Genomic DNA, 26,677 nt, shown 5'->3' with positions numbered 1-26,677 from the left:
ACACTGCCCTCAACCCCAACTTCCAGGCCTTCGTCCACGCAGCCAATGGGAAGCGGGGCGTTCGGCCTCCCTGGTCCCGGTCGCGCGCATGCGCACTCCCTCGGCGCCCCGGGGACGCTTAGGGATCCGTTTCCTCCTCTTTCTTTCCTGGATCGCGCGATCGCCCCAAGCCCTCCTGCCTCGTCCCGACCGAGAAGCTCCGCGCAGTCCCTCACGAGGCGCCGCTCGGGCCTGGGACGCGGCGGTACCCGGATGTGGAGCCGCTCTCGCCCGGCGGGGACTCGGTGGCGGGGCGGAGCGCGGCGGCGTGCGCGGGGGCTGAGGGAAGCGGGCCCCGGGGCCCGGGTGCCGGCCGCTCGCCGGCCGCTAGCGCCGCTGCCCACCGCGGAGCCGGCTCCCGGGCGCCCAGGCCTGAGCGAGCGGCCGGGGGCCGCTGAGGGCCGGCAGCTTGCCTGGCCTCCCGCCGCGCTCGCCGCCGCGCCCGGGCGAGCCTCCCCCGGCCCTCCGCGCTCCCGGCCGGGGGAGAGCGAGGTTTGCTGGCGGCCGACGCTGTAGCCCGGCCGGGGAGCCCGGGGCAAGCGGCAGAGCCCCCGCCCGCGGCCGCCCGCCCTCGGCCTGCAAGCCGCCGCCTGCGAGCCGTCGCGGGCGGGACTCCAGTGGGAGCGGGGGCCGCGACGGCCCGGCCCGGGCGAAGGGTTCTTCGGGGACCTCGCCGCCCCACCTTTGAGTCGGCCTCACTGGCCGCGGGGCTCGCTGCTGCCCCCGCCGGCGCCCAGAGTGCGGCCCGGGCCCGGCACCCTCACGGCTCCCCCGCCGGCGGCGGCGCCCACAGCCCGGGCCCCGATGAGTAACTCCCGCAACAACCGGGTGATGGTGGAGGGGGTCGGCGCCCGCGTAGTGCGCGGCCCAGACTGGAAGTGGGGCAAGCAGGACGGTGGCGAGGGCCATGTGGGCACTGTGCGGAGCTTCGAGAGCCCGGAGGAGGTCGTGGTGGTGTGGGACAACGGCACGGCCGCCAACTACCGCTGCTCCGGGGCCTACGACCTGCGCATCCTGGACAGCGCGCCGACCGGTAAGCCGGGTCACCGGGCCGGGACAACGCGCGTGGGAGCAAGGGGCGAGGCCAGCCGCGGGACGCCTGCCCTGCAGTGCCGGGCCACGGGGAGTTTGAGGTTCCAAACCCGGTAGACAAAAACTAGTTTCCTAGGAAGGGCCATCAAGTTTCCTAGATGAAAAGCATCGCAGACAACAGATTTCCTTCGCTTTGGGGCAGGGGCCCCGAGAGCCTGTCTGATAAGCATTGACATCAATCAGTCATCGAGTGATAACTGTCTGATGGGAAGCTTGCCTTGCCATATGGTGTGGAGTTGCCAGGGGCCCGTCCCTTGGTGCCTTCTCTTTGTTGAACTATCTTTTTTCCTTCCCACCGGTGACACAGAATGAGAAAGACTTATGAGTTCAGTTGATAAATTACATTTGGGACTGTGAAAAATGCATTTTCGCCCAAATTGTTTAATTATATATGTTTGTAGCAATAGAGCTGTTGATTTCGTGGTGTGTGTGTATGTGTGTGTCTGTGTTGTGAGAATTTTCCAGAGGGAAGACAGCTAATGCCATTCTTTTTCTTAAGATTAGAATCCTGTCTTAGTAACATGAGGTTGAAATTCTATGTATTCAACCTGAGACTTAGTGATCTTAATGGTTTACTCCATTATAGGGGTCTGTTAGTAATTTACACTGTAATTTTTTATGTGACAAACAGAAGAGTTGCTCTCACAAAATACGATTTATTTTAATCTATTTTCACTTAGATCTATCCTTGTTTTGTTTTCGTTTTTTTGTTTTCTTTTGAGATAAGGTTTCTCTGTGTAACCATGGCTGTCTTGGATCTAGCTTTGTAGACCAGGCTTGTCTCAAACTCAGAGTTCTGCCTGCCTCTGTCTTCCTAAAATCATGTGCTCCCACTGCAAGTAGCATGGATATGTTCTTGATAATGTAGTCATTTAGAAAGTTAAAATTGAAATTGTATTATGCTTCAGAATTCTTAAATAAGATACTACTGAAACAGCAAGTTTGGCAGAGGCAAATTCTGAAGTGGATGAGTAGTTGCTCTACCAGCGGAAAGGAGTTAGCATGAGCCCACTCAGTCTTGAACAAGCACCTTATAAACTTTGTTAAACTTTTAAAGAGATGCTCTCATGCAGTCCACTGTCTTGGACTTAGTGTATTGATGAGGCTGACTCTGCATTTTCGATCCTCCTGCCTCAGCCTCCCCAAGTGCTGGGATTTCAGGCATGTGTCACCATACCCAGCTGAAAATAGTGTTTTGTTTTGGCTAGTTTTTGTTTGTTTGTTTGTTTTTGCACTGAAAAGGGCATATGTGCCTAACTCAAAAGGGTAGCCATTGTTACCTGTTGTATATTTTTGCAGTTGCAAACACAGATGTGAATATACTGAAAATACAAATCTCTTTCTCCCCTTAAATAATATAATAATAAACTATATTTAGTTGATGTGGGATTCCCCTCTGCATGCTATGGATACCATTGGTTAATAAAGAAGCTGCTTTGGACCTGTTGCAGTGCAGAATAGGGCAAGGTGGAAATTCCAAGCAGATAGAGGAGGAGAGAGTAGGTGGAGTTGAAGAGAAGCCATGTAGGTAGATAGATGCTGAACTCTAATAGAAATTGGTTAATTTAAGATATAAGAGCTTGCTAGAAATATGCATAAGCTAATAGACCAAGCAGTGTTTTAATTAGTAGAGTTTCTGTGCTTATTTCAGGTCTGGACAGCTGGGAAATGAACTAGCAGCCTCCACCAACATTTAGTTTTTTGCACTTTTCCTGTGTGTGCACAAGGGGTGGATTTTGTCTGGGTGTACAAGTGTGTGGAGGTCAGATGTCGTTGTCTCTTCCTTAGACATTTCATTGCTTTTTGAGACAGGGTTGATCACTGAATGTGGAACTCACTGATTGGTTAGTCAGATTGAGCTGCTAGCCCTAGGGGTCTTCTTGTTACTGTCTCTGTATAGCCCTGACTGCCCTGGAACTCTGTCTGTAGACCAGCCTGGCCTTAAATTCACAGAGATCGTCCTTCTGCCGTCCAAGCAGTGTAGTTAAAGTTGTGAAGCATCGCTGTCAGGCAAAGAATTCAATGGTTTTCCTTTCCTTTTTATTTTTGTTTTTTTGAGGCAGGGTTTCTCTGTGTAACCCTGACTGTCCTGGAACTTATTCTGTAGACTGGGCTGGCCTTGAATTCAGAGATCTGTCTCCTTTTACCTCTGAAGTACTGTTCCTAAAGGTGCGTGCCACTACATCTCAGCAACATAATATAATTAAAAAATAATTCTTTTGAGGAAGGCCTTATTCTTTTTTTTTGTTGTTTTTTTTTTTTTGATATTTATTGAGGTCTACATATTTCTCTGCTCCCCTCCCTGCCTCTCCCCTCCCCACCTTAACCCTCCCCCAAGGTACCCATGCTCCCAGTTTACTCAGGAGATCTTTTTTTCTACTTTCTACTTCCTATGTAGATTAGATATATGTAAGTCTTTCTTAGTGTCCGCATTGTTGTCTAAGTTCTCTGGAATTGTGACTCATGGGCTGGTTTTCTTTGCTTTATGTTTAAAAACCACGTATGAGTGAGTACATGTGATCATTGTCTATGTTTGGGTTACCTCACTCAAAATAATGTTTTCTATCTCCATCCCTTTTCCTGCAAAATTCAAGCTTTTGTTATTTTTTTCTTCTGTGTAGTACTCCATTGTGTAAATGTACCGCGTTTTCCATATCCATTCTTCAATCGTGGGGCATTTAGGATGTTTCCAGGTTCTGTCTATGACAAACAAAGCTGCTCTGAAAATAGTTGAGCACATGTCCTTGTGGCACGATTGAGCATCCTTTGGGTATATACTTTCTCTTCTCTAAGGTTCAGTGTGGCTGGCTTTATGTTGAGGTCTTTGATCCATTTGGATTTGAGTTTTGTGCATGGTGATAGATATGGGTCTATTTTCATTCTTCTACATGTTGATATCCAGTTATGCCCGCACCATTTGTTAAATATGCTTTCTTTTTTCCATTTGGTATTTTTTGCTTCTTTGTCAAAAATCAGTTTTGTAGGTGTGTGGATTGATATCTGGGTCTTCTATTCGGTTCCATTGGTCCTCCTGTCTGTTCTTATGCCAATACCAGGCTGTTTTCAGTACTGCAGCTCTGTAGTAGAATTGAAGTCAGGGATTGTGATGCCTCCAGAAGTTCTTTTATTGCTCAGGATTGTTTTGGTTATCCTGGGTTTTTTGCTTTTCCGTATGAAGTTGAGTGCCGTTCATTCGAGGTCTTTGAAGAATTTTGCTGGGCATTGTATTGAATCTGTAGATGGCTTTTGCTAAAATAGACATTTTTACTATGTTAATTCTGCCTACCCAAGAGCATGGGAGATCTTTCCAGTTTCTGGTGTCTTCTTTAATTTATTTTTTCAAAGATTTAAAGCTTTTATCATATAAGACTTTCACTTGTTTGGTTAGGGTTACTCCGAGATATTTTATGCTATTTCTGGCTATTGTGAAGGGTGTTGATTCTCTGATTTCTTCCCCAGCCCTTTTATCATCTGTGTACAGGAGGGCTACTGATTTTTTTTTTTTTGAGTTAATCTTGTATCCTGATACATTGCTGAAAGTGTTTATGAGTTGTAGAAGTTCCTTGGTAGAATTTTTGGGATCATTTATGTAAACTATCAAATCATCAGCAAACAGTGAGAGTTTGACTTCTTTTCCAATTTGTATCTTCTTGATCTTTTTTTTTTTTTGTGTGTCTTATTGCTCTAGCTAGGACCTCAAGAACTATATTGAATAGATATGGAGAGAGTGGACAACCTTGTCTTGTTCCTGATTTCAGTGGTATCACTGGGAGTTTCCATTTAGTTTGATGTTGGCTGTTGGCTTACTGTATATTGCCTTGATTGTGTTTAGGTGTGTTCCTTGTAACCCTGCTCTCTCCAAGACCTTTATCATGAAAGGATGTTGTATTTTGTTGAAAGCGTTTTCAGCATCTATTGAGAAAATCATGGTGGTTTTTATATTTCAGTTTATTTATATGGTTGATTACGTTGCCAGATTTTCGTATATTGGACCATCTCTGCATCTCTGGGATGAAGCCAACTTGATCATGGTGGATGATTGTTCTGATGGATTCGATTTGCCAGTATTTTATAGTATTTTTGCATCAGTGTTCATGAGTGATATTGGTTTGTAATTCTCTTTCTTAGTAATGTCTTTGTGTGGTTTGTGTATCAGGGTAATTGTAGCCTCATAAAACGAGTTTGGCAATGTTCCTTCTGTTTCTATTGTGTGGAATAATTTGAGGAGTATTGGTATTTGTTTTTTTTTTGAAAGTTTAGTAGAATTCTGAGCTGAAACCATCTGGTGTTAGGCTTTTTTTTTGGATGGGAGACATTTGATGACTGTTTCTATTTCTTCAGCAGTTATAGGTCTATTTAATTTGCTTATCTGGTCTTGATTTAATTTTGGTAAGTGATACTTATTCAGAAAGTTGTCCATTTCTTTCAAGTTTTCCAATTCTGTGGAGTACAGGTTTTCGAAATATGGCCTGATGATTTCTGTATTTCCTCCGTGTCTGTTGTTGTATCCCTCTTTTCATTTCTGATTTTGTTAATGTAGATATTCTCTCTCTGCCTTTTGGTTAGTTTGGATAAAGGTTTGTCTGTTTTGTTGATTTTCTCAAAGAACCAGCTCTTTGTCTCTTTGATTCTTTGTATTGTTTTCTTTGTTGATTTCAACTCTCACTTTATTTCCTGCCATCTAGTTCTCTTAGGTGAGTTTGCTTCTTTTTGTTCTAAAGTTTTCAAATGTTCTGTTAATTCACTAGTGTGGGATTTTTTCCAGCTTCTTTATGTAGTCATTTAGTGCTATGAACTTGCCTCTTAACACTGCTTTCATTGTTTCCCATAAATTTGGGTATGTTGTGTGGTCTTTTTCATTGAATTTTAGGAAGTCTTTAATTTCTCCCTTTATTTCTTCCTTGACCCTCTGATGATTCAGGTGAGCATTGTTTAATTTCCATGTGTTTGTGGGTTTTCTGGAATTAGTATTTCTGTTGACTTCTAGTTTTATACCATGGTGATCTGATAAGGTACATTGGGTTATTCCAATTTTTTTTGTATCTGTTGAGGTTTGTTTTGTTACCGAGTATGTGGTCAATTTTTGAAAAGGTTCCATGAGGTGCTGAGAAGAAGGTATATTCTTTTCTGTTTGGATGGAATATTTTATAGATGTTAAGTCCATTTGAGTCGTAACATCTTAGTTCTCTTATATCTCTGTTCATTTTTTTTTTTTCTGATTAACCTGTCCAGTGGTGAGACGGGAGTGTTTAAGTCTCCCAGTATTAGTGTGTGGGGTTTAATGTATGATTTAAGCTTTAGAAGTGTTTCTTTGACATATGAAAATGCCCTTGTATTTGGGGCATAGATGTTCAGTATTGAGAATTTCTCTTGATGGGTTTTTCCTGTGACTAATATGAAATGTCCTTCTTTGTCTCTTTTGACTGATTTTAGTTTGAAGTCTATTTTGTTAGATATCAAGATAGCTACGCCAGCTTGTTTCTTAGGTCCATTTGATTGTATATTTTTTCCAAACCCTTTACTCTGAAGCAATGTCTGTCTTTGAGGTTGAGATGCATTTCTTGTATGCAGAAGAAGGATGGATTCTGTTTTCATATTCAATCTGTTAGCCTGTGACTTTTATGGGTGAGTTGAGTCCATTTACATTTAGGGATATTAATGACCAGTGATTGCTATCTCCTGTTAATTTAGTTTTCATCGTTGGTGATGTTAATTTGTGCATTCTTTTCTTCTTTGGGATTTGCTGTTAGGAGATCATCAATTGTGTGTGTTTTTGTTGGTGTAGCTATTTTCCTTGGGTTGGAGTTTTCCTTCTAGTATTTTGCGTAGGGCTGGGTGTGTGGTTAGGTATTGGTGAGATCTAGATTTGTCATGGAATATCTTGGTTTGTCCTCCTATGGTGATTGACAGTTTTGCTGGGTATAGTAGTCTGGGCTGGCATCAGTGGTCTCTTAATGTCTGCATAATACTTGACCATGAGCTTCTGGTTTTCATTGTCTCCAATGAGGAGTCAGGTGTAATTCTGAAGGTCTACCTTTATATGTTACTTGGCCTTTTTCCTTTGCAGATCTTAATATTCTTTCTTTATATATTTAGTGTTTTGATTATTATGTGGCAATAGGACTTTTTTTTTGGATCCAGTCTATTTGGTGTTCTGTAAGCTTCTTATATCTTCATAGGCATATCTTTCTTTAGGTAGGGAAAGTTTTCTTCTATGATTTTGTTAAATAAATTTTTTGTGCCTTTGAGTTGAACTTCTTCTTCTATACCTGTTATTCTAAGATTTGGCCTTTTAATGGTATCCCATATTTTCTGGATATTTTGGGTTAAGCTTTTGTTAGATTTAATGTTTAATTAATAGTTAATTCTTTAACTGATGAGTCTGTTTCCTCTATTGTATCTTCAGTGTTTGTGTTTCTCTCTTCCATCCCTTGTATCCTGCCGTTCATGCTTGCATTTGTGGTTCCTGATCTTTTTCTTGTGATTTCTGTTTCTATAATTCTTTTGGCTTGCGTTTTCTTTATTGCTTCTATTTCCGCTTTCAAGTTCTAAATAATTTCTTTTATATGTTTGATTTCTTTTTCTTGGTTTTCTTTAAAGTGATTTGCTGATATCTTCCAGTTTTTTATTTGTCTTTTCCTCAGTTTCTTTAAGGGAATTTCTCATTTCATCTTTAAGCATTTCAAACATTCACTTGAAGTTATTTTTTAGGTCATTTTCTTCTGATTCATCCATATTTGGTTGTTCAGGTCTTGCTATTGTAGGGTCTTTAGTTTTACTGATGTTGTGTTGCTCTTTGTGGTGTAGTGTGTGATCTTACCTTTTCTATTCATCTTTTCCTCTAATAGATGTGGTTTGGGGCTGTCTGAGATTCTGTTGAATAATCTTCTAGGTGCCAGTGAATCCAAAGCTCAGATGGTTGTTCCTCGTGGTACAGTCAGTGTCACAGTTCTAGTTACCCCATAGGTTACTCAGTGTTCCTGGAGATAACTCACTGCTCCTGTGCCTTGCTCTGCTCACTTGCGGTTTGCTGTCTCAGGTCTATTTTGGCTCAGGTGGCCGGCTTTGCCCTGTTTCTATAAATCCTGGTCTGGATCCCTTCCTGCAGAAATCCCTGGCTTGGAGTTGAACCTTGAGGAAGGCCTTATTCTGACTTAGGGTTTAAAGGTACAGTCCATCATGGTAGCAGAAGTGTGACATGTTTGATCACGTGATATTTGCATTCAGGAAGCATATAAAATTAAAACTTTTTTTTCTTTTTCTTTCTCTTTCTCTGTGTGTTGTTTGTTTGTTGTCCCTCCCCTTCCCCCGAGACAGAGTTTCTGTGTGAAATAGCCCTGACTGTCCTAAAATTCACTCTGTAGACCAGGTTGGCTTTGAATTCACAGAGATCTGCTTGCCTCTGCCTCCCAAGTGCTGGGATCAGAGGAATGCACCACCAGCACCTGGGTGAAAACATCTTTTCATACGATATATTTTGATATCACGTTTCTCCCCTTCCCAAACTCCTCCCAGAATCTTCCCACCTTCCTCCCCACCCAACTTTGTTTTCTTTCTCTTTTTCCAAACAAAACCAGAAAAAAAAAAACCATTCAAAAACACAAAAACAAAAATTGAAACAAACAGCACCAGGAAGACACTCAGAGGAGGCTATGGTGCAGTTCTCCTTGGTTGTCTTGAATTCAGGTTCATTTGATACTGGCAGCCTCTGCCATGCTGTCAGTGAGATCAATGTTGTATACCAGAGGTGCCCCAGAGGTGAGGTGCCACATCTGCCTTTGACCCTCTGAGTCTGTCTTTTAGAACATTGGTGATTTTATCTGTAAGGCCTTGATTGGGGGTGCAGGGTCTTCGAGGTGGTTAGAGGAGGACCAATTGAGAGAGTGGCAAGAGGGTCATTAGAGGAAGGAGGGTGAGATCCACTGAGAGGGTGGTAAAGGGGTAAGTGTGAGCAAGAAGAAAACACCAGTTTACCCTTGAAGCCTTGTTCTTCCAAGAAGAAAACTAAAACCACACACTTACCTACCTCTGAAACCCTGGTTTTTTTATTTTTTAAATTTATTTATTTGTGTATATGAGTGACCTGTCTTCACGCACACCAGAAGAGGGCGCCAGATCTCATTACAGATGGTTGTGAGCCATCATGTGGTTGCTGGGAATTGAACTCAGCACCTCCGGAAGAGCTGCCAGTGTTCTTAATCTCTGATCTATCTCTCCAGCCCCCCCCCCCCCCCAAGTTCTTTAGCAGAAAGTGTCACATTATTTTATCTACTCAAATGTTAGATAGTATGCTATGTTCTTTTGTTTTATGAAGAAAACTATGTAGTAGTAGGAGCGGCGGGGCTGCATCCCCAGCACCCGGCCGCCTGCATGGCTAGCTTTACCCGAAATAATTACACGGAAAACTGTATTCTTTTAAACACCGCTTGGCCCATTATATCTAGCCTTTTCTCGGCTAACTCTCGCACTTGGACTAACACATTTCTATTAATCTGTGTAGCCCACGAGCTGGCTTACCAGGAATGATCTTAACCTGCGTCTGTCTGGAGTGGGAGAATCATGGCAACTTCCTGACTCAGCTTCTTTCTCCCAGCATTCCGTTCTGTTTATTCCTCCCACCTATGTTTTAACCTATGAGGGCCAAGCAGTTTCTTTATTGCTTAACCAATGAAATCAACAGATTGATATATGACACTCCCACATCAAAACTATTCCTTTAATATTTATATTTTTAATGTGTGGTGAGGGACAGTAAAGATTATTATGGGATGTGGGTGGAACTTGAAGTTAAAGGAGGTTGGCTATTTTTTTCTATCCCATTTGCCTGTTAACTAAAGACTGTGTGTGTGTGTGTATTTATGCTTGTGTGCACAGTGTGTGTGTGGTGTGTGTGTGTGTGTGTGTGTGTGTGTATTTATGCTTGTGTGCACAGTGTGTGTGTATGTATGTACTTATGCTGTGTGCACAGTGTGTGTGTGTATGTATGTATTTATGCTGTGTGCACAGTGTGTGTGTGTGTGTGTGTGTGTGTGTGTGTGTATTTATGCTTGTGTGCACAGTGTGGCGAAGAGGACAAGCTTTTCATGTACCTTAAAAAAAAACAACAACAGGGTTTTTGTACTGGCTTGGAGCTTGTGAAGTAGGCCAAGGTGGCCAGCCAGGCTCTATTGGGATCTTCTTGTCCCTGTGTCTCTAACTCTAGGGTTACAAATGTACACTACTCTGCTTGTTTTAATATTGTTGTTAAAGTGAATTCTGGGGATCAAATTCAGGTTCTTAAGCATTTTACTGACTGAGCTATGTTAGTTATTAGTCATTTCTTTCTTTTTTTTTTAAAAAATCATTTGTTCATTCATTTATTTTCCTGTCTGTCTGTTCTGTCTACCTAAATATCTGTTGATCTATCTACTGTTTATCTATATTTATTTTGTATTCAGTGTTCTGCCTGCAAGTCAGAAGCGGGCACCAGATCTCATTACAGACGGTTGTGAGCCACCATGTGGTTTCTGGGAATTGAACTCAGGACCTCTGGAAGAACATGTTGCCAGTGCTCTTAACGTTTGAGCCATCTCTCCAGTTCCTTATTAGTCGTTTCTTAAAAATGATTTGACAGATTTGTTTTTTGAATTTTAAACAACTTAATTAATATCATCTGAATCTAAAATAAAGTAGAATTATTTTAGGGTGTAGGTATCAAAGTGTGTGGGTAATATGCTTCATTTCAGCACTGCAAACTATGTGTGGGCTGATTGTGGAGGCTTGTGTCTAATGAGGTGGGAGAATTGTAAGCTTGAGGCCGTCTTGGACTACATAGTTCCAGGATAACTTGAGCTACATGTGAAATCCTGTCCCCCCATTTTCACATTGATCCATCTTGTTTCTTATGATGGGACAGCATTTTTTTTATTTATTGTCAGACATCACCTATATCTAGAAGGGTAACAAATAATGACATTGAGACTTATTTATTAAGTATGAAAGCTCGACCTTAGCTTAGGTTTGTTCCTTACTAGTTCTTATAACTTAACACATATTTTTACATCTATACTTAGTTGTGGGGCTCAGTACCTCATCTATGTGTACTGCCTGTTGTGCTTGCTTTGTGCTTGCCAGTGACTCTCTGCCTTTCTTCTTCCCAGAGTCCTGTTTCTGGAAGTCCCCTGTTTCCTCTCCTGCCTAGCTATTGACCATTCAGCTCTTTATTAAATCAATTAGAAGACACCTTGGCAAAGACACATCTTCACGGTGTAAACTAATATTGTGCAACACCATAAAATTCTTTTCCTTTTTTTTCTGTTGTTTTTTCAAGACAATGTTTTCTTGTAGCTATGGAGCCAGTTCTGGAACTTGCTCTGTAGACCAGGCTGGCCATGAACTCACAGAGATCCACCTGCCTCTGCCTCTGCCTCTGGAATTAAAGGCATGCGCCACCACTGCCCAGCTAGTGACAAAATTATTTTAATTGCTACTGTATAACTATAATTTTGCAACTGTTATGAATCATAATGTAAATATCTGTGGTTTCGGATGGTCTTAGGTGACCTCTGTGAAAGGGTCATTTGATAACCCCCAAAAGAGTCTAAACCCACAGGTTGAGAACCGCTGTCCTAGACCACTATGTCTTTGCCCATGTTCTTAAGTATGTCCCCACAATACTGTCATGTGCAGAAGTAGGGTCTGGGCAGCTGAGAAACGATTGAGCAGTCTCTGTTTACAAACATAGACAAGAGTTATGGGTTAATTTAAGTTGTAAGAGCTAGTTAATAATAAGCCTTAGCTAATAGGCCAACCAATTTATAATTAATACAAGCCTCTGTTTGTTTTGTTGGGACTGAATGGCTGCGGGACCAGACAGAGCAGAAACTTCCATCTATACTCAGAATTTTAATTATTCTAATCAATGTGGGAAGTAGAAAAATAGTAAATAGGGAATGTTGGGATCATGGGAGAAGGTAAAAGGGAGAGGAGTGGAGAAAAATACATAGCTCAATAAAAACAATTAAAAAAGCAAAAAAGAATTTTAATTATAGTGTAGATATGTATACACAGTAACCACAGCTCTCCTTTTAAAGGGAATAAGAGATGGTTTATTTTGCAGTGAATAAACTTATCTCCATTTTTAGTGACTGTGACCTGGGAACACAGATTTAGGTTGTTCCATATTCCAGGTTCCAACATGGAAGCAATTTCATGAAATTTTAGTTTTATAAAACAGAGAAAGTCATAAATTATGCAAGTTTAAAGTACATTGGTGAATACATCAGAGAGGTGGCAAGATGGGGGAGTTTTTCTATAGGTCCAAGATGCTGTTGACATTCTTAGGTTGGTGGAAGCGAGCTGTCTAAGTAAGAGATTCCGGCAGGTTTCTATCTACACGTCACAGGATGTGAGTTCTGACCCAGTGGCAGGCAAGGAATGTAATTAGCCACTGGACCTGACACAGGGTAGTCCCTCCACAGTACTGAAGTCCTGGTCAGTCAGTCTCTGAAGATACAGGTGCTTTTCCGGAGTTTTCATCCACAGACTCTAGGTGACTAACCCTTTCTGTCACATTAGAAAGTTTCATGAGTCCATGAAGCGTAGAACTCTTTTGGATTGATGATGGCAACAGTTATGCCCCAACAGTTTGAGTAATGGTTATTGACTTTTTAATTATTTTTTATGTTAGAAATCTTTGTGGGTGTGGGTGTTGTTTTGAGACATAGTCTTTCTAAGTAGCTGTCCCTGAACTATGTGTGTAGACTAAGCTGGCCTTGAACTCAAAGAGATCCTCCTGAGTGTTGGGAATCACAGGTGTGTGCCTCTACACCCACCTTGACGTTAGAAATCTTTTAGTTTGGACAGAATTTCATGGATTGCTAGATACCGTGCTAATTTACTGGGGCTATTTGTTTTTATTTCTAAAAAGTTTTGGAATTTATTACATAAAACTTAAGATATCTAAATACATAATTAGTACATTTACGTCCCATCAACCTCATCTAGAGGCCGTTTTGCCAATTTGCGTACCTGTGCATTCGTCTCTTGTTGCATTGCCCTCTTTGAAGGTAATTATTGAAAACGAGTTTCTTTCCTTTCCTTGTGTCTTTGTGCTTATGTACTGTTTCTCTGTTTGTAGCCGCATGGTGGCTTGTTCACAACACTTTGGCTGACCCACTTCTTAGGTTCTGGTGTGTGTTTACTACGTACTCCTATTTTCTTGTTCATCAGCAAATGTTTATTTTTTATTTGCTGTTACATCAAGTTTCCTGATTTATACATTCTTGTCTCACTGTGCATTTGCTTCACACACATAACTGCTTGTAGGGAAACTCCGGTTCTCTTGTCTTTCTCTTTATAGGTTTTTACATTTAACCTTAAGCAGTGCTTTGTGAATTTTTTTTAAACTGGTTCTCTTAAGAACTTATTTATTTTTATTTTTGATTATTGATCTTACTAACATGCTGTACTCTTTCTAAATATTTTCCAACAAAATGTTGTTAGCTTTATAAACTCTGTGAACTTAGGAGAGACACTGTGAAAGCAGCAGATGGTCATTTGAATTTTAGTGGAACGGGTCAAAGCTTTCATCTGGTAGTTCATTTAATGGTGGCAGGTGTCTTCATAAAGCTTGGGGAAAAGAGCATTAGCTAACTCTCCAGGGTAATGCAACATGCAGCAGCACAGAGAAAAAGCACTGATAGGTTTAGCTAGGGAACTCTGCTAGAGTTTACAGTTTTAGATGAGAATTCATTAGGGGAGCTTAGGATCCTAAGGGATCAGGGAAATGTTGCCCTTTGTCCTGTTTTAGGTTTTCTTTAACCCCCAGCTTTTGTTTTAAAGCCAGTTGCATTCTCACTGTAAGTCCTGCAGTGCCAGTGGTGGTAGTGGGAGGCTTGCTTGTTTTCTCTTTTTCTAGCTCTCAGTGCTGGTCTGTTTCACAGCTGTTCAGTGGCTTTGCTGGTACTTGAACTGTGGGAACCAAGAAAGGATTTAGATGTGCATTTGTGTGCATTGGTGGTTTTCCTGAAGTATTCTTTAAAACCATGGGTTGTAAATTGTAGAAGGTTGCTCCCCCCCTTTTAATGTCGGTTGTCATTGTGTGTGCCTATATACAGTTTATGAGTTCATGAATGTTTTCATTGTATTTTGTAGAAAATGAACTTAGAGATGAAAAATACATAGATAAGGAGTAGTTACAAACTGCTTTTTATTAAGTGGGGGCCTAAGGATAGAATTTTTCTTATCCCCTTTGTTTAGCTGCTTCATGAGCTGCACAGCAGTTCAAAGGGTGTTGAATGGGTCATTGTGCTTTTACTTTTGGGATAATGGACTACTTGGAGGTCTACTCTGGCTTGTTCAGAAACATAGCCATTTTGTGGGTGTTCACTATTACTGGTACCAATGAGACAACAATTTTGGTTGGCTTTCCTGCAATGAGATAGAGATTGTTGTGTGGTGTGGGTAGAATTGTGGGGAATGGCAGTGTCCACATAAACAGACAGAACTCAGTGTAAGGGTTAAAAAAATCTCAGTAGCAGCTATGTGCCCTCTTACTAATGTAAGATTTTAAGTGAGACATCCAGCATATCTGGTGCATATAGTTTCGTTGTTAAGTGTCCTGTTATTACAGCTCTTGGAGTTAACACATGCTCAGTATAGATTCTTGGGGAAACTGCAAAGGGCAGTTCTATGGCATATTTGTTTAATTTTCTTTCTAGTTTGTCTGTGTAGGTATGTTGTGTAATTTTTAAAAGTAGAATGTTTCATTGTAGATATTTGTGAACTAGGTAAACTGATAAAATATTTTTACGATGGTGACATTTTGTGTTTTAACTATAAAATTTCCTTTGTGGGTTTATATAGTTTGTGTACATATAGCCCCGTATTTTCAGCATCTTTTACATTTTTGCCTTTATACAAATAGTTGAGTATATTTGGGCCTTAAAAAGATTTTGAAAGCAGGATCAAAGTCTCAAATGAATTAAAACCTTTTCCAGGTGTCTTCAGTAGAGACTGTGTCTGTGTTTTTCTCTCATTAGTATCTACTGACTTTTTTGACATAGCTGATAAACCTGGAATAGTATTTTTATTTTTTTCACTCCTAATTTTTTATTTATTTTTGATCATTGAGACAATGGAATCTGTAGCCCTGGCTGGTCCAGAACATGTGGCAGTCTTCCTCACTCCACCTGTGTGTGTATGTGCTGGGGTTATGGTGTATGCACACCCCAACTTTGCAATATTAGTTTTAAACTATGCTGGTTTAAGGAATAATAAAATTGTTTTTCCATTCAAATTATAAAATTACTAATATTCTTCTAATGAAAACTTAAGTAATTTAGAAACAGAAATAACAGAATGTGGGAGCTAGGGAGATAGTTCAGAGAGTCAAGTATTCGCTGTGCCAGCAGGAGGGCCTGAGTACAAAGAGCTGGGGAAGCCCTCTAATACTTATGTACAAATGTGTGCGTCACTCCACATGTAGCTTCTGATATTTGTTTCATGCTAGAAAGACCTCCTTAAAATCGAAACTTTTGATAATTACCTACATTCCCAGGCCCACGGTGTTAAACTACTTTTATGATGTTTTTCTTTCTCTTTTAAAGTCACATTTAGTTCGTTATTTTTGGTATATTGTATTGTAGGAAAACTGTAACAACAAAGCATTTTTTTATTTTTTTTGTTACACTTATTATGGTTACCTAACAGATAACCCAAATGCCATATGCAAAATGATTTATATGTTGGCTCCTATAGGTCAGAAATTTGGAGCCAGCACAAAAATGTCCTGTCTTCACTTTAAAGCATTTGAAGCTTTAGTTGGGAGTCTGGGTGCACTCAGGGATTCTTGGGTGTTTCTCTGTAGCTCTGTCCCCAGGTGTTGGCTGCTTGTGCTTGCTGCGTTGCAGACAGACTTGAGCTTCAGACCAGAAAGGGACCACCGCTGACATCTGCGTAGGCTTTCGTGACCTATCAACATCAGATGTTAGACAGTGTTCTTTCTGAGGAGGGAAGTGGAGCCCGCTTTTCATGGTGGAGAGTCAGTGTCTGTTACTAGGAGCACATGGGCTGACATCTAGATCAGTGTGGTCATATTTTGAAAATACAGGTTGTTACATTCCCTCATTAAAAAAAAATTCCAGTTCTTTAGAAATATAATTAGTATGATTCATATGTAAAACAGATTATGCAGTGATTTCAGTATCAAAATCTGTGATTTTTTTTCTTTCCTGCTTTTTAAAAAAATCACATTTATTTATTATGTATTTACGGAGGTCAAAGAACAGTTTATGGAGTTGTTTCGCTCTTTCCACTATGTGAGATCCACTGATCTAACTTAGAGATGTCTGTCATCAGGCCTGGTGGCAAGCACTTTTATCCACTGAGCCATCTCACAGGCCTCTGTATTTTTAAAAATTCATAAGATATGTTGTGATTCTTGGCATTTCTACAAAAATTTCTATTTTAGGAAAGCTGAAGGATCATTTTCATTGTCCTGTATCAGATAATTATCATCCTTTAAAAACACTTATTTGTTGATGAACTTAAGAATCTACTTGATAAAATTTATGAGAAAATATGTTTTTACTTTGTGAACTTTTGGTAGGAATGACAATAGAAGTAATTACAGGATTATTGTTATAAAATAAATATTTTATATCCTTGGTTATTTGGTGATTAAAACATAGTATAGTTTTATATATCTATATCTTTCTCTCTGTATATAATGCATTCTTGATAATCTAAGGGATGATTACAAACATTTTGTCCAATTTAAGGATTATTTTCATGCTTTCCCATGCTAAATCATTCTGTGATTAAAGAAAAGAGCCAGCCCTTTTGCTCTGAATTCCTTTATGACCCCAGATGGAAGGAATAGATGACAGTTGCAGTTCAGCCGTTTGATGCACACTCAGTGGCTGAAGGATGTAATAATGTGTACATTGATAGATTTAAGTTGTGTAGTGATGCTTTTGTGGTTTCAGATTTCAGTTTACATTCCACTTAGACTAGAGATCTATGGTAATGGTTACTTTCATGATTGATAGAGTCAGACTTAACTTGCTGGTGGGAAGTGGTAGGTGGGTTATCTACCAGCCTGGAGAGCTGTTTTCCTTGGCAGCTTTGGGGTGAAAACAATCGAAAGGAACCGGAAAGATAAATACCAGAGCTTTGGGGAGAAAATGGGCTTAATTCACACACGAATGATCAAATACTCTGTGAGGAATTGGAGATTTTAAATATTGAATATCATCTGAAGAATTGGGCACTTTAAAAGTTCTTTCACTATTTAAAGAATAGAATTTGACCAGTAGGATATGTAATTTTGATCACTAAGTTGTTCGTGTAGAGGACCTAGTACATGTAGTGAATACCTATTAAAGCTCTTAAAGTTCATCACTGTATTGCTTTGGCCTCCATTTGAAAGTAAGTGTTTTCTCGTGACAATATTGAACCTAGCATATTTTGCAATTTTGTGTAACTAGTACATTATAGGATTAGGATCTTAAATTACATACAAACGTTTTTAATCATTTAATATAACACTATAAATATATAGGTCAGAAACCATGTCTGAACTTGTCAGTCCCCAGTCTAATTGTAATTATTTATAGGCCTTTGATTATATTTTATGGTCCTGCCAAGGTATGAAGCCTCTTGTGCTTGCTCTTCTGCGACGTCTTCCTTTCTTTGAGAGGCTTACTTACCTATCATTTCTTTGAAACCCTTCCCTTGCTTATTCTAACTTGTTTTGGTGCTGGCAGTTGGCTGCATAGATACTTTATGCTCTGCTACTGAGGTATATCCTTAGCCCTGCCCTAACTAGAGAATTATTGGCTTTGGTTGATAGCTTTCCTCCCTTTCTTCCATCTCTTTTCTTTTTTGAGATAAGTTCTTCCTATGTAGACTAGGCTGGGCTCGAATTCAGCCCTCCTGCCTCTGCCCTTTAAGTACTGGGACTCTATCATCTCTTGACATTATGGAAAGAGTGATATTTGAATACCTGCCTGCTTCCACTAGGAGGAAAAAAAATAAAGAGTAGGAAAGGAATTACCTCAGTCAGTGTCTTAGTTAGGGTTTCTATTGCCATGAACAGACACCATGATCATGGCAACTCTTACAAAGGAAAACATTTAGTTAGGGCTGGCTTGCTGGTTCAGAGGTTTAGTCTTTTATTGTCATGGCAGGAAGCATGGCAACATATAAGCAGACTTGGTGCTAGAGAATTAGCTGACAGTTCTTTATCTGGATTTGAAGGCAGCTGGTCTTGGAGTGTGAGCCACTGGGCTTGGCTTGAGCTTCTGAAACCTCAAAGCCCACCCCCAGTGACACAGTTCCTACAGCAAGGCTACACCTACTCCAACAAGGCCATATGTCCTAATCCTTTCATGTAATGACACCTGAGCCTATGGGGCCATTTTCATTCAAACCATCACAGTCTGTAAAGAACTTGCCTCTTAAGCATGAATGCCTGAATTCTATCTGGAAGCCATGTCAAAAGCCATTAGTGCTTGTAATTCCAGAGACTGGGGCTTGCTGGTTAGTCAGTCTAGTCTAACTGGTGTGTTTCAGGCCATCGAGAGACATGTCTCAAAGGAGGTGGATGATACTCCTGAGGAAGACTTCTAAGCATGCACACACATGAACACATAAGTACTCATGAATACACTTGTTAAAAATAATTCTGGATGAGTTAGTAGACTCTGATGTCCACTCTCAGAGATTTGTAGGAGACTGAAGGGTTGAACACGAAGCATATTTGATGCTGGTACAGTCTTGGGTTGTCCAGTAGGCACCCCAGTTAACTGTTAGTGTGTGTTTTCTCCTTCCACTTTCACCCAACTTTACTTTGGCTCAAACACAGGTTTGTACTTGAGTTCAGCTCCTCGTTTGGAGTTTGGTTATTTGGGTATAGAAAATGAATAATACACTCTTTCCTTTTTAGGGAGTAGTTACTAGTTACTACTAGTAGCAGTAGTTACTAGTTCTTTTAGAACTTAGTGATAATGTTACTATTTTTGTCCTCTGGTGTTGCTCACACAGCACATAGAACTTTTAGAACATACTGCCTCACCACCAAAGAACATTGCGTCTTCATCAAAGGAGGCTGAAAGTTTCCGAGTTAAAAGACCTCTTTTTTCCCCCTTTAATTTTGCTAAGTTCCCTAAGTTAAAATACAAAGTAAGAGATTTCCATGTTATCTACTGGGAATCTTTAGCATGGTTATTCTTAGTTCATCTAAATCCCACCTTCTTCTCTGCCTGCCTCTAATTTGAAATGTGTTTAACTTTTTATATGAGGACACAAGCTAGTTTGAGCTAGTTTATAGCTTAAAGTGAGTTCGGTTGCTAGGATGTGGTTGTAGAATGGTGGCACTGGTGTCACAAGTCACGTACCACTTAAAACATTTTGGTTTCAGCTTACTGAACCACTAGTGATAGCGTCATCAAAGATAATAAAGGAGACCTGCCCCAATCCGAAAGTTGCTTTCTATAATTTGTCATGGTCTTTGAGTGTCTGTTTCATTCCTATGTGAGCAGTGGGGGAGGTTACAAGTAGGTAACAAGTTCTTCCTTGAAGGGGAGGAACACGCGCCATAGTGTTGTTTTCCATTTAAAGATTTTTAATTGTGTGTTGGCATGTGTGGAGTATGTGTCCTATAGAACCCAGAAAAGGATGCTGGATCCCATGGTGCTGAGCTGTCTTGATGTGGGTACTGGGAACTGAGATTGCTTCCTTTGAAGCACAGTTTATGTTCTTAACCTCTGAGCCAGCTCTTAACACCAGTTGCTAATCTTCCTATTTTGCTCTTTACTGAGTTTGTATGTGTAGGTTCACATGTGCCTTAGAGACTGTGTGGAGGTCAGAAGACAGCCTGGGAGAGTTGTTTTCATCCTGCGTCCATGTGGGTCTTGAATATGGAACTCGGGTGGTAAGGCTTGGTGGCAAGCATTCTGAGCTGCTGAGGTATCAAGGATGACAGTGAATTCATTCCTGAGTCCTTCCCTCTATCTCTTAAGTGCCGGGATAATAGGGTGTATCACCATCCCACCCTTAGCTAATAGTTTTCTAAAATTTAGTGTTTATAGGGAAAACACTTAGTACTGAGCACTTATTAAGTATATGGGTGGTTTGTTTCTATGAGACCACGAAGATAAAAGTCCATTTCTTTTGGAGTAATTATTTACCTGGACAATAGGTTGCAGCATGCTCAACAGTCCTAAAGGGTTTTTTTCCTTCGTGTGTGTGCGTGTGTGTGTGTGTGTGTGTGTGTGTATGTTTGTATCATGCATGTTTGCAGGTGTGTGGGCACACAAATGTTTGTGCATGTGAAGACCCGAGGTTGACACTGTACACTGCTGTACACTCATTGGGGCAGAATATCTGAACTGAATTCAGAGCTCAACTGATAAAGGCTTGTGTAGCCAGCCATCTTATTCTGTGCCCATCTCTGAGTGCTAGAGATAACAGGCAGGCAGCCCACCTGGCATTATATGGGTTCTGCATATCTGAACCTTGGTCTTCATCCTCGCACAGTAAGTACTTTAACCAGCTTGTGATTGTGAGTTTTTATAGTCAGAAATGCTTAGATTTGGGAGAAGATTGTATTTGTGTTAAGCCTAGATTTTCATTTATGGATGAGAGCTAGACAAATAATACTTGTTTGTATTTTACTAATGAAATGAGAGTAGAAAACATGTTTAGTTTATGATTTACATTGATCAAAGTAATTCAGATCTGTCACCTTGAAATTAGATGTGTTGTGTTTTTCCCATCCTTTGTTAAAATAACCTGTAATATGCTGTTGTGTTTTCCCCAACACAGTAGTGTGCAAATAAGTACTTGAGAGTAACCCAAGCATGTGACTGTTTCCATAGGCATCAAGCATGATGGAACTATGTGTGATACTTGCCGCCAACAACCAATCATTGGCATTCGATGGAAATGTGCAGAGTGTACAAATTATGATTTGTGCACCGTTTGTTATCATGGAGATAAGCACCACTTAAGGCATCGCTTTTATAGGATCACTACACCAGGAAGTGAACGGTAAGGGAAACAAGTTTTTCCTTTTTTCCTATTAACTTTAAAGTAGGATTAGGAAGTAGCTTTTGATAATTTAGATTTAGTTTTAGGGGAAAATGACTAGCAGGCTAGACTTGGATTGAACTTGTCGATTTGTGAGTGACTCTGTGAAGGTAAAATTTTATTGTATGTGGGTTTCTCTCTTGTTTCTTTTTTTAAAGACAGGGTCTCATTGTAGAGCTCTGGTTGACCTTGAACTCAGTATGTAGTCCAGATTGACCTCCAATTACTGATTTTTTTATAAGATAATCTTGGCTATTTTTTCTCTAGTGTGGAGCTTGACATTGCTGAACAGTGGGAAATATATGCCCCCTCCAAAAAAAATTGAATAATTTTCTTATTATACCCTTTGTTTTAATTCTATTCAATGAACACTATGGCCTACTGGTTGAGTCAGCAGGTGTTTATTATGAATAAAGACTTGAGAATGGCTCAGATGGTAAAGTGCTTGCTTCATAAACTTGGGGAGCTATGTTTGAATACCCAGCACCCATGGAAAGCTAGGCATGTGACACATTTTTATAGCCAGTGCTGGAGAGGCAGACAGAAGGATACTTGGAGCTCTGGCTAGTCTGTCTAGCTGAACATTGAACTCCAGGTTCAGTGAGAGATATTTTCAAAAAGTAAGGTGGAAAAGTGATTGAGTGACACCCAACATTGGCATCTAACCTTCTCACGTATACATGCACACCTGTACACACAGACACATGCATACGTGAATGCATATACACAGAGAGAGAGCCTATGCGGCAGCTACTGTATTTGTAATTTGTAGGTAGTTTTCTTAAGGAGTTTATAATTTAAGAGGAATGATGATCATGAATGAAAATCATGATGTTTTGGACAGGATAATGTCTTAAGTCTTAGGATTGATGAGGTGGGCGTGGAATTTTAGGTAGTGGAGTCTTCTCGTATAGATAGGATACTGTACTTGAGTAAGTGTGCAGCTAGTGAGAGAGCCACAACTTGGGGCAATCGGGAAGGAGTTTTGAGTCACAGCATCTCACTTCAGATCATGGTCCTGCCACTCACACTGAGTATTTTGGAAAAAAAAATTCTTGGTTTTGCTTAAAATTGAAATTAAGGAATGATAAATAGATTTTAAAAAATGAGTATAATAATAAGATTACATTTAAAAAGCAAAAGCCTAAAATCTGAGTAAAAAGGATGTAGATGAGTAAGGGGCAGCTGGCTCAAATAATTGAGTGAAATCTTTCCCAAGGTTTGTAAATGCTTCTAAGTGTGCAGTACTACAGAGACAGTACAGTGTAGTCAAACTTGGCCTCAGATTCAGTTTAATTCATTGCTCACTTTTCACAGATTCTTAAAGATGTCCCCACCCCCATTCTGAACCCATCTTGTTGTTCTTGACATTTGGCAGAAGCAGAGGTCTATTGTTCTTTGTAGAGAGATCATGCTCTTGAGGTGACCAAAATGCTGCCACTAGCTGTTTGCCCTAAATCACAGCTAAGTGTGTGGTTTGCAGCTCATCTGAGATGCTGTGTTCAGCAGGCCCTGACAGAGTACACTTAGAGACATAGCCTGAAATGGTGGTGCTAGGTGCTTTTTCTGATTCCATTGCTTTATATGTTTTTACGAACCTGAGCAAAACCTTTTTTCATGTGTTAATTCCTCAGTTGTAAAATGGGCAGTTTAATGTTGTCTTTATAAGGAGCTAATAATACTTTCCCCATGTAAAGGCTTTTTTTTAATATACATTTTTACATATAAGTTACTATTTCTCAGTTTTATAAAATGTGAAAACAAAACTTCTTTTATTTTTAGGGTTCTGTTAGAGTCTCGTAGAAAATCTAAGAAGATTACAGCCAGAGGAATCTTTGCAGGTGCTAGAGTGGTACGAGGAGTGGACTGGCAGTGGGAAGATCAAGATGGGGGCAATGGGCGTAGAGGAAAGGTATGGACTTTTAAAAATTGACCATGTATTCTAGAATGTTGAGTTTTTGTGTGTGTGTGTGTGTGTGTGTGTGTGTGTGTATTTTACGTACTAATCCCAGTTCCCTCTCCCTCCCCTCTTCCTACTCTCCCACTTACCCCTCTCCCCAGCCCTCATCTGCTGCTCCTCAGGTAAGGCCTCTTATGGGATCAACAGATTCTGTCACATCACTACATTGAGGCAGGACCAAGGCCCTTCCTCTTGTGTCTAGGTTAAGCAGGGTTTCTCTTCGTAAGAAATGGACTCCAAAAAGCCAGATCATTCATTAGGGATAACTCCTGGTCCCCATACCAGTGGCCCCACAAACTGCCAAACCATCCCCACTGCGCCTGCTATCAGGGGCCCTAGATCAGTCTTATGCAGATTTCCTGGTTGTCTGTCCAGAGTCAGTGAGCACCCACTAGTTCAGGTCTATTATTTCTGTGGGTGTCCCCATCATGGACTTGACCCCTTTGCTCTTGTTACCGCTCCTCCCTCTCTTCAACAGGACTCGGGAGCTCTGTCCAGTGGTTAGTTGCACAGCTAAGCACTCTGCATCTGCCTCTCTGCATCTGCTTCCCTCAGTCATTGGATGAAGGTCTTAGGAGATCATGTCCATTTCCCCTTGTTAGGCAGATCCATGTATGTCTCTCTTAGGGTCCTCTTTGTTACTTAGCGTGTCTGGGGTTGTGGACTGTAGTCTGGTTATCCTTTGCTTTATGCCTAATATGCACTTATGAGTGAGTACATGCCATATTTGTCTATCTGGCTGTGGGTTACATCACTCAGGATGTTTTTTTTCCCACTCCATTTATTTGCCTGCATATTTCAAGATGGTTTTTGCCACAGAGTAGTACTCCATTGTGTAAATTTACCACATTTTCCTTATGTATTCCTTAGTCGAGGGGCATCTAGGTTGTTTCCAGGACTGCCTATTACGAATAATGCTGCTGTGAACATAGTTGAGCACATGATCTTGCATGCCTCTTTTGGGTATATGCCTAAGAGTGGTATTGCTAGATCTTGAGGTAGATTGTTCCTAACCCTAACCCTAACTTGCCATACTGATTTCCAAAATAACTGTACAAGTTTGCACTCCCACCATCAATGGAGGAGTGTTTTCCTTACCCCACATCCTCTCCAGCATAAGCTGTCACCATTGTTCTTGACCCTAGCCATTCTGTCGGGGCTAAGATGGAATCACAGAGTTGTTTTGATTTGCATTCCTGATGGCTAAGGATGTTGAGTAATTCCTTAAGTGTCTTTTAGCTACTTGAGTTTCTTCTGTTGAGAATTCTCTGTTTAGATTAGTACCCCATTTTTAAATTGGATTATTTGGTATTTTGATCTTTAGTTTCTTGAGTTCTTTGTATAATTTGGAGATCAGCCCTCTGTCAGATGTGGCGTTGAAGATCTTTCCCATTCTGAGGGCTGCCATTTTGTCTTCTTGACTGTGTCTTTTGCCTTACAGAAGCTTCTCAGTTTCAGGAGGTCGTTTCTCTCAGTGTCTGTGCTACTGGTGTTATATTTAGGAAGTGGTCCCCTTGCCAGTGCGTTCAAGTATACTTCCCACTTTCTCTTCTATGAGGTTCATTGTAATTGGTTTTTGTTGAGGTCTTTGATCCATTTAGACTTAGTTTTGTGCATGGTGGTAGATATGAATCTATTTGCATTCTTCTACATGTTGATATCTAGTTATGCCAGCACCATTTGTTGAATTTGCTTTTTTTTCTATTTTATTTTTAGTGTCTTTGTCAAAAATCAGGTGTTCATAGGTCTGTGGATTAATATCAGGGTCTTCGATTCAATTCCATTGGCCCACCGTCTTTTTTTGTGCCAATACCAAGCTGTTTTTATTAATGTAACTCTATAATAGTGTTTGAAGTCAGGGATGGTGATGCCTCCAGAAGTTCCTTTATTGTACAGGATTTTTTTTTTTTTGGCTATCTTGGGCTTTTTGGTTTTCCATATTAAGGTGAGTAATGTTCTTTCAAGGTCTGTAAAAAATTCTGTTGGGATTTTGATGGCTGTTGCATTGAATCTGTAGATTGCATTTGGTAAAGTTGCCATTTTTTACTATGTTAAATGGGAGGTCTTTCCATTTTCTGATATTTTAATTAGTTTCTTTCTTCACTGACTTTAAAGTTCTTGTTAGGTCATTCACTTGTTTGGTTAGAGTTATCCCAAGGTACTTTATGTTGTTTGTGACTATTGTGAAGGGTGATGTTGCTCCAATTTTTTTTTCAGCCCATTTATCATCTGTATCTAAGAGGGATACTGATTTTTTTTTTTTGAGTTTATCTTGTATCCTTCCATGTTACTGAAGGTGTTTATCAGCTGTAGGAGTTCCGTGGTAAAAATGTTTGGAGTCACTTACGTATACTGTCGTATCATCAGCAAATAGCAAAAGTTTGACTTCTTTCCAATTTGTATCCCCTGATCTTCTTTTGTTGTCTTATTGCTCTAGTGAGAACTTGGAGTAAGTATTAAATGGCTGTGGAGATTCATATAGTGCCTGTTCCATTTGCAGCCCTCCTGCAAAGTAACCAATAGCCATATTTTGTGTTTACCATTTTCTTGTTTTTCTTTAGTACTTTTTGTGAATGTAGATTGTCACAAGAGCAATTGATATTTACATTTTGAAAATGTAGCAGTCACGGACCTAGCTATTGTAATGGCAGGGCAGAACGCTCATTTTAAATTAAGGCTCTCAGAAAAATGGGAACAAAATAGTCTGTAGTTTCTCTTCAGGATCTCTAAAATTTGTGAGAGTCCTTCTGGGGCTTTCAGTAGGCACGGCTGTTCATGAGTTCTGGGAACATAGAGCTCAGCATGTGCTATGAGGTGGCGGACGTAGGGCTAGATACTGGGTGAGAACATTGTCAGAGGAGATACATTGCTGTGTAGTTTTCGCTTCTAAGCTCACTATAGAATGTAATCGTTTTATAAATAGGATAAAGCAGAATATTCCCACCCCTGTGTGTCGGGGGGAAGAGAGAGGGCGACAGAAACAGACACCTTAGCTTGTGCTGGTATCAGGGAATCAGGGAATGGGTGGCAGAGGGGCAAATGGAAATGTCATCATTACATAGTCCAAACAAGCAGTACACTTGATACCCTTCAGATGTGGGTCAGGCATAGGGAGTGGGCAGTCTGTTCTTAGGTTAGAATGCACTAGCAGTGGAGATATTTTTAATTTAAAGAAAAAATTTCAAGACAGGGTTTCTTTGTGTAGCCCTGGCTGTCCTGGAACTGGTTCTGTAGATCAGGCTGGCTTCGCACTCAAGGTGTTCACCATTACCACCTGGCAGTGCAGATCTTGATGACTAGCACTGGCTAGTGTGGGTGAATTACTTGATGTGCTTGGTACCTGCTATTTCCCCTGGATGCCTCTCTCCCCCTTGTTCTCTGTTCCATTATGCTGTACATACTTGAATCTTTTGGTAGAATACAGCTTTAGACAGTTCGTAAGAAGACAAAAGTTAATATTTTTATTTTGAAAATGATTTTGTGTTCTTTCCCACAGATGTGTAGGCAGAGTAT

The 26,677-nt window shown here is 40.5% G+C and overlaps 1 protein-coding gene across 1 annotated transcript in view; it reads left to right on the top strand.

The window, feature by feature from the left end:
* Positions 1–843: 843 nt before the first annotated feature.
* The window catches only part of Mib1 (MIB E3 ubiquitin protein ligase 1), a 114,260-nt gene continuing 88,426 nt past the window's right edge, over positions 844–26,677 (top strand). The window contains exons 1-3 of the mRNA XM_041659691.1: positions 844–1,072; positions 20,994–21,165; positions 22,987–23,116. Coding sequence (XP_041515625.1) covers positions 844–1,072; positions 20,994–21,165; positions 22,987–23,116 — 531 coding nt within the window. The remainder of the gene's footprint in view (positions 1,073–20,993; positions 21,166–22,986; positions 23,117–26,677) is intronic.

This window comes from Microtus oregoni, unplaced genomic scaffold (genome assembly GCF_018167655.1).
Source record: "Microtus oregoni isolate MIOR12 unplaced genomic scaffold, Mior012 000011F_ref0000422, whole genome shotgun sequence".
Lineage (NCBI taxonomy): Eukaryota > Metazoa > Chordata > Mammalia > Rodentia > Cricetidae > Microtus > Microtus oregoni.
This window is presented reverse-complemented; position numbering and strand designations above follow the sequence as displayed.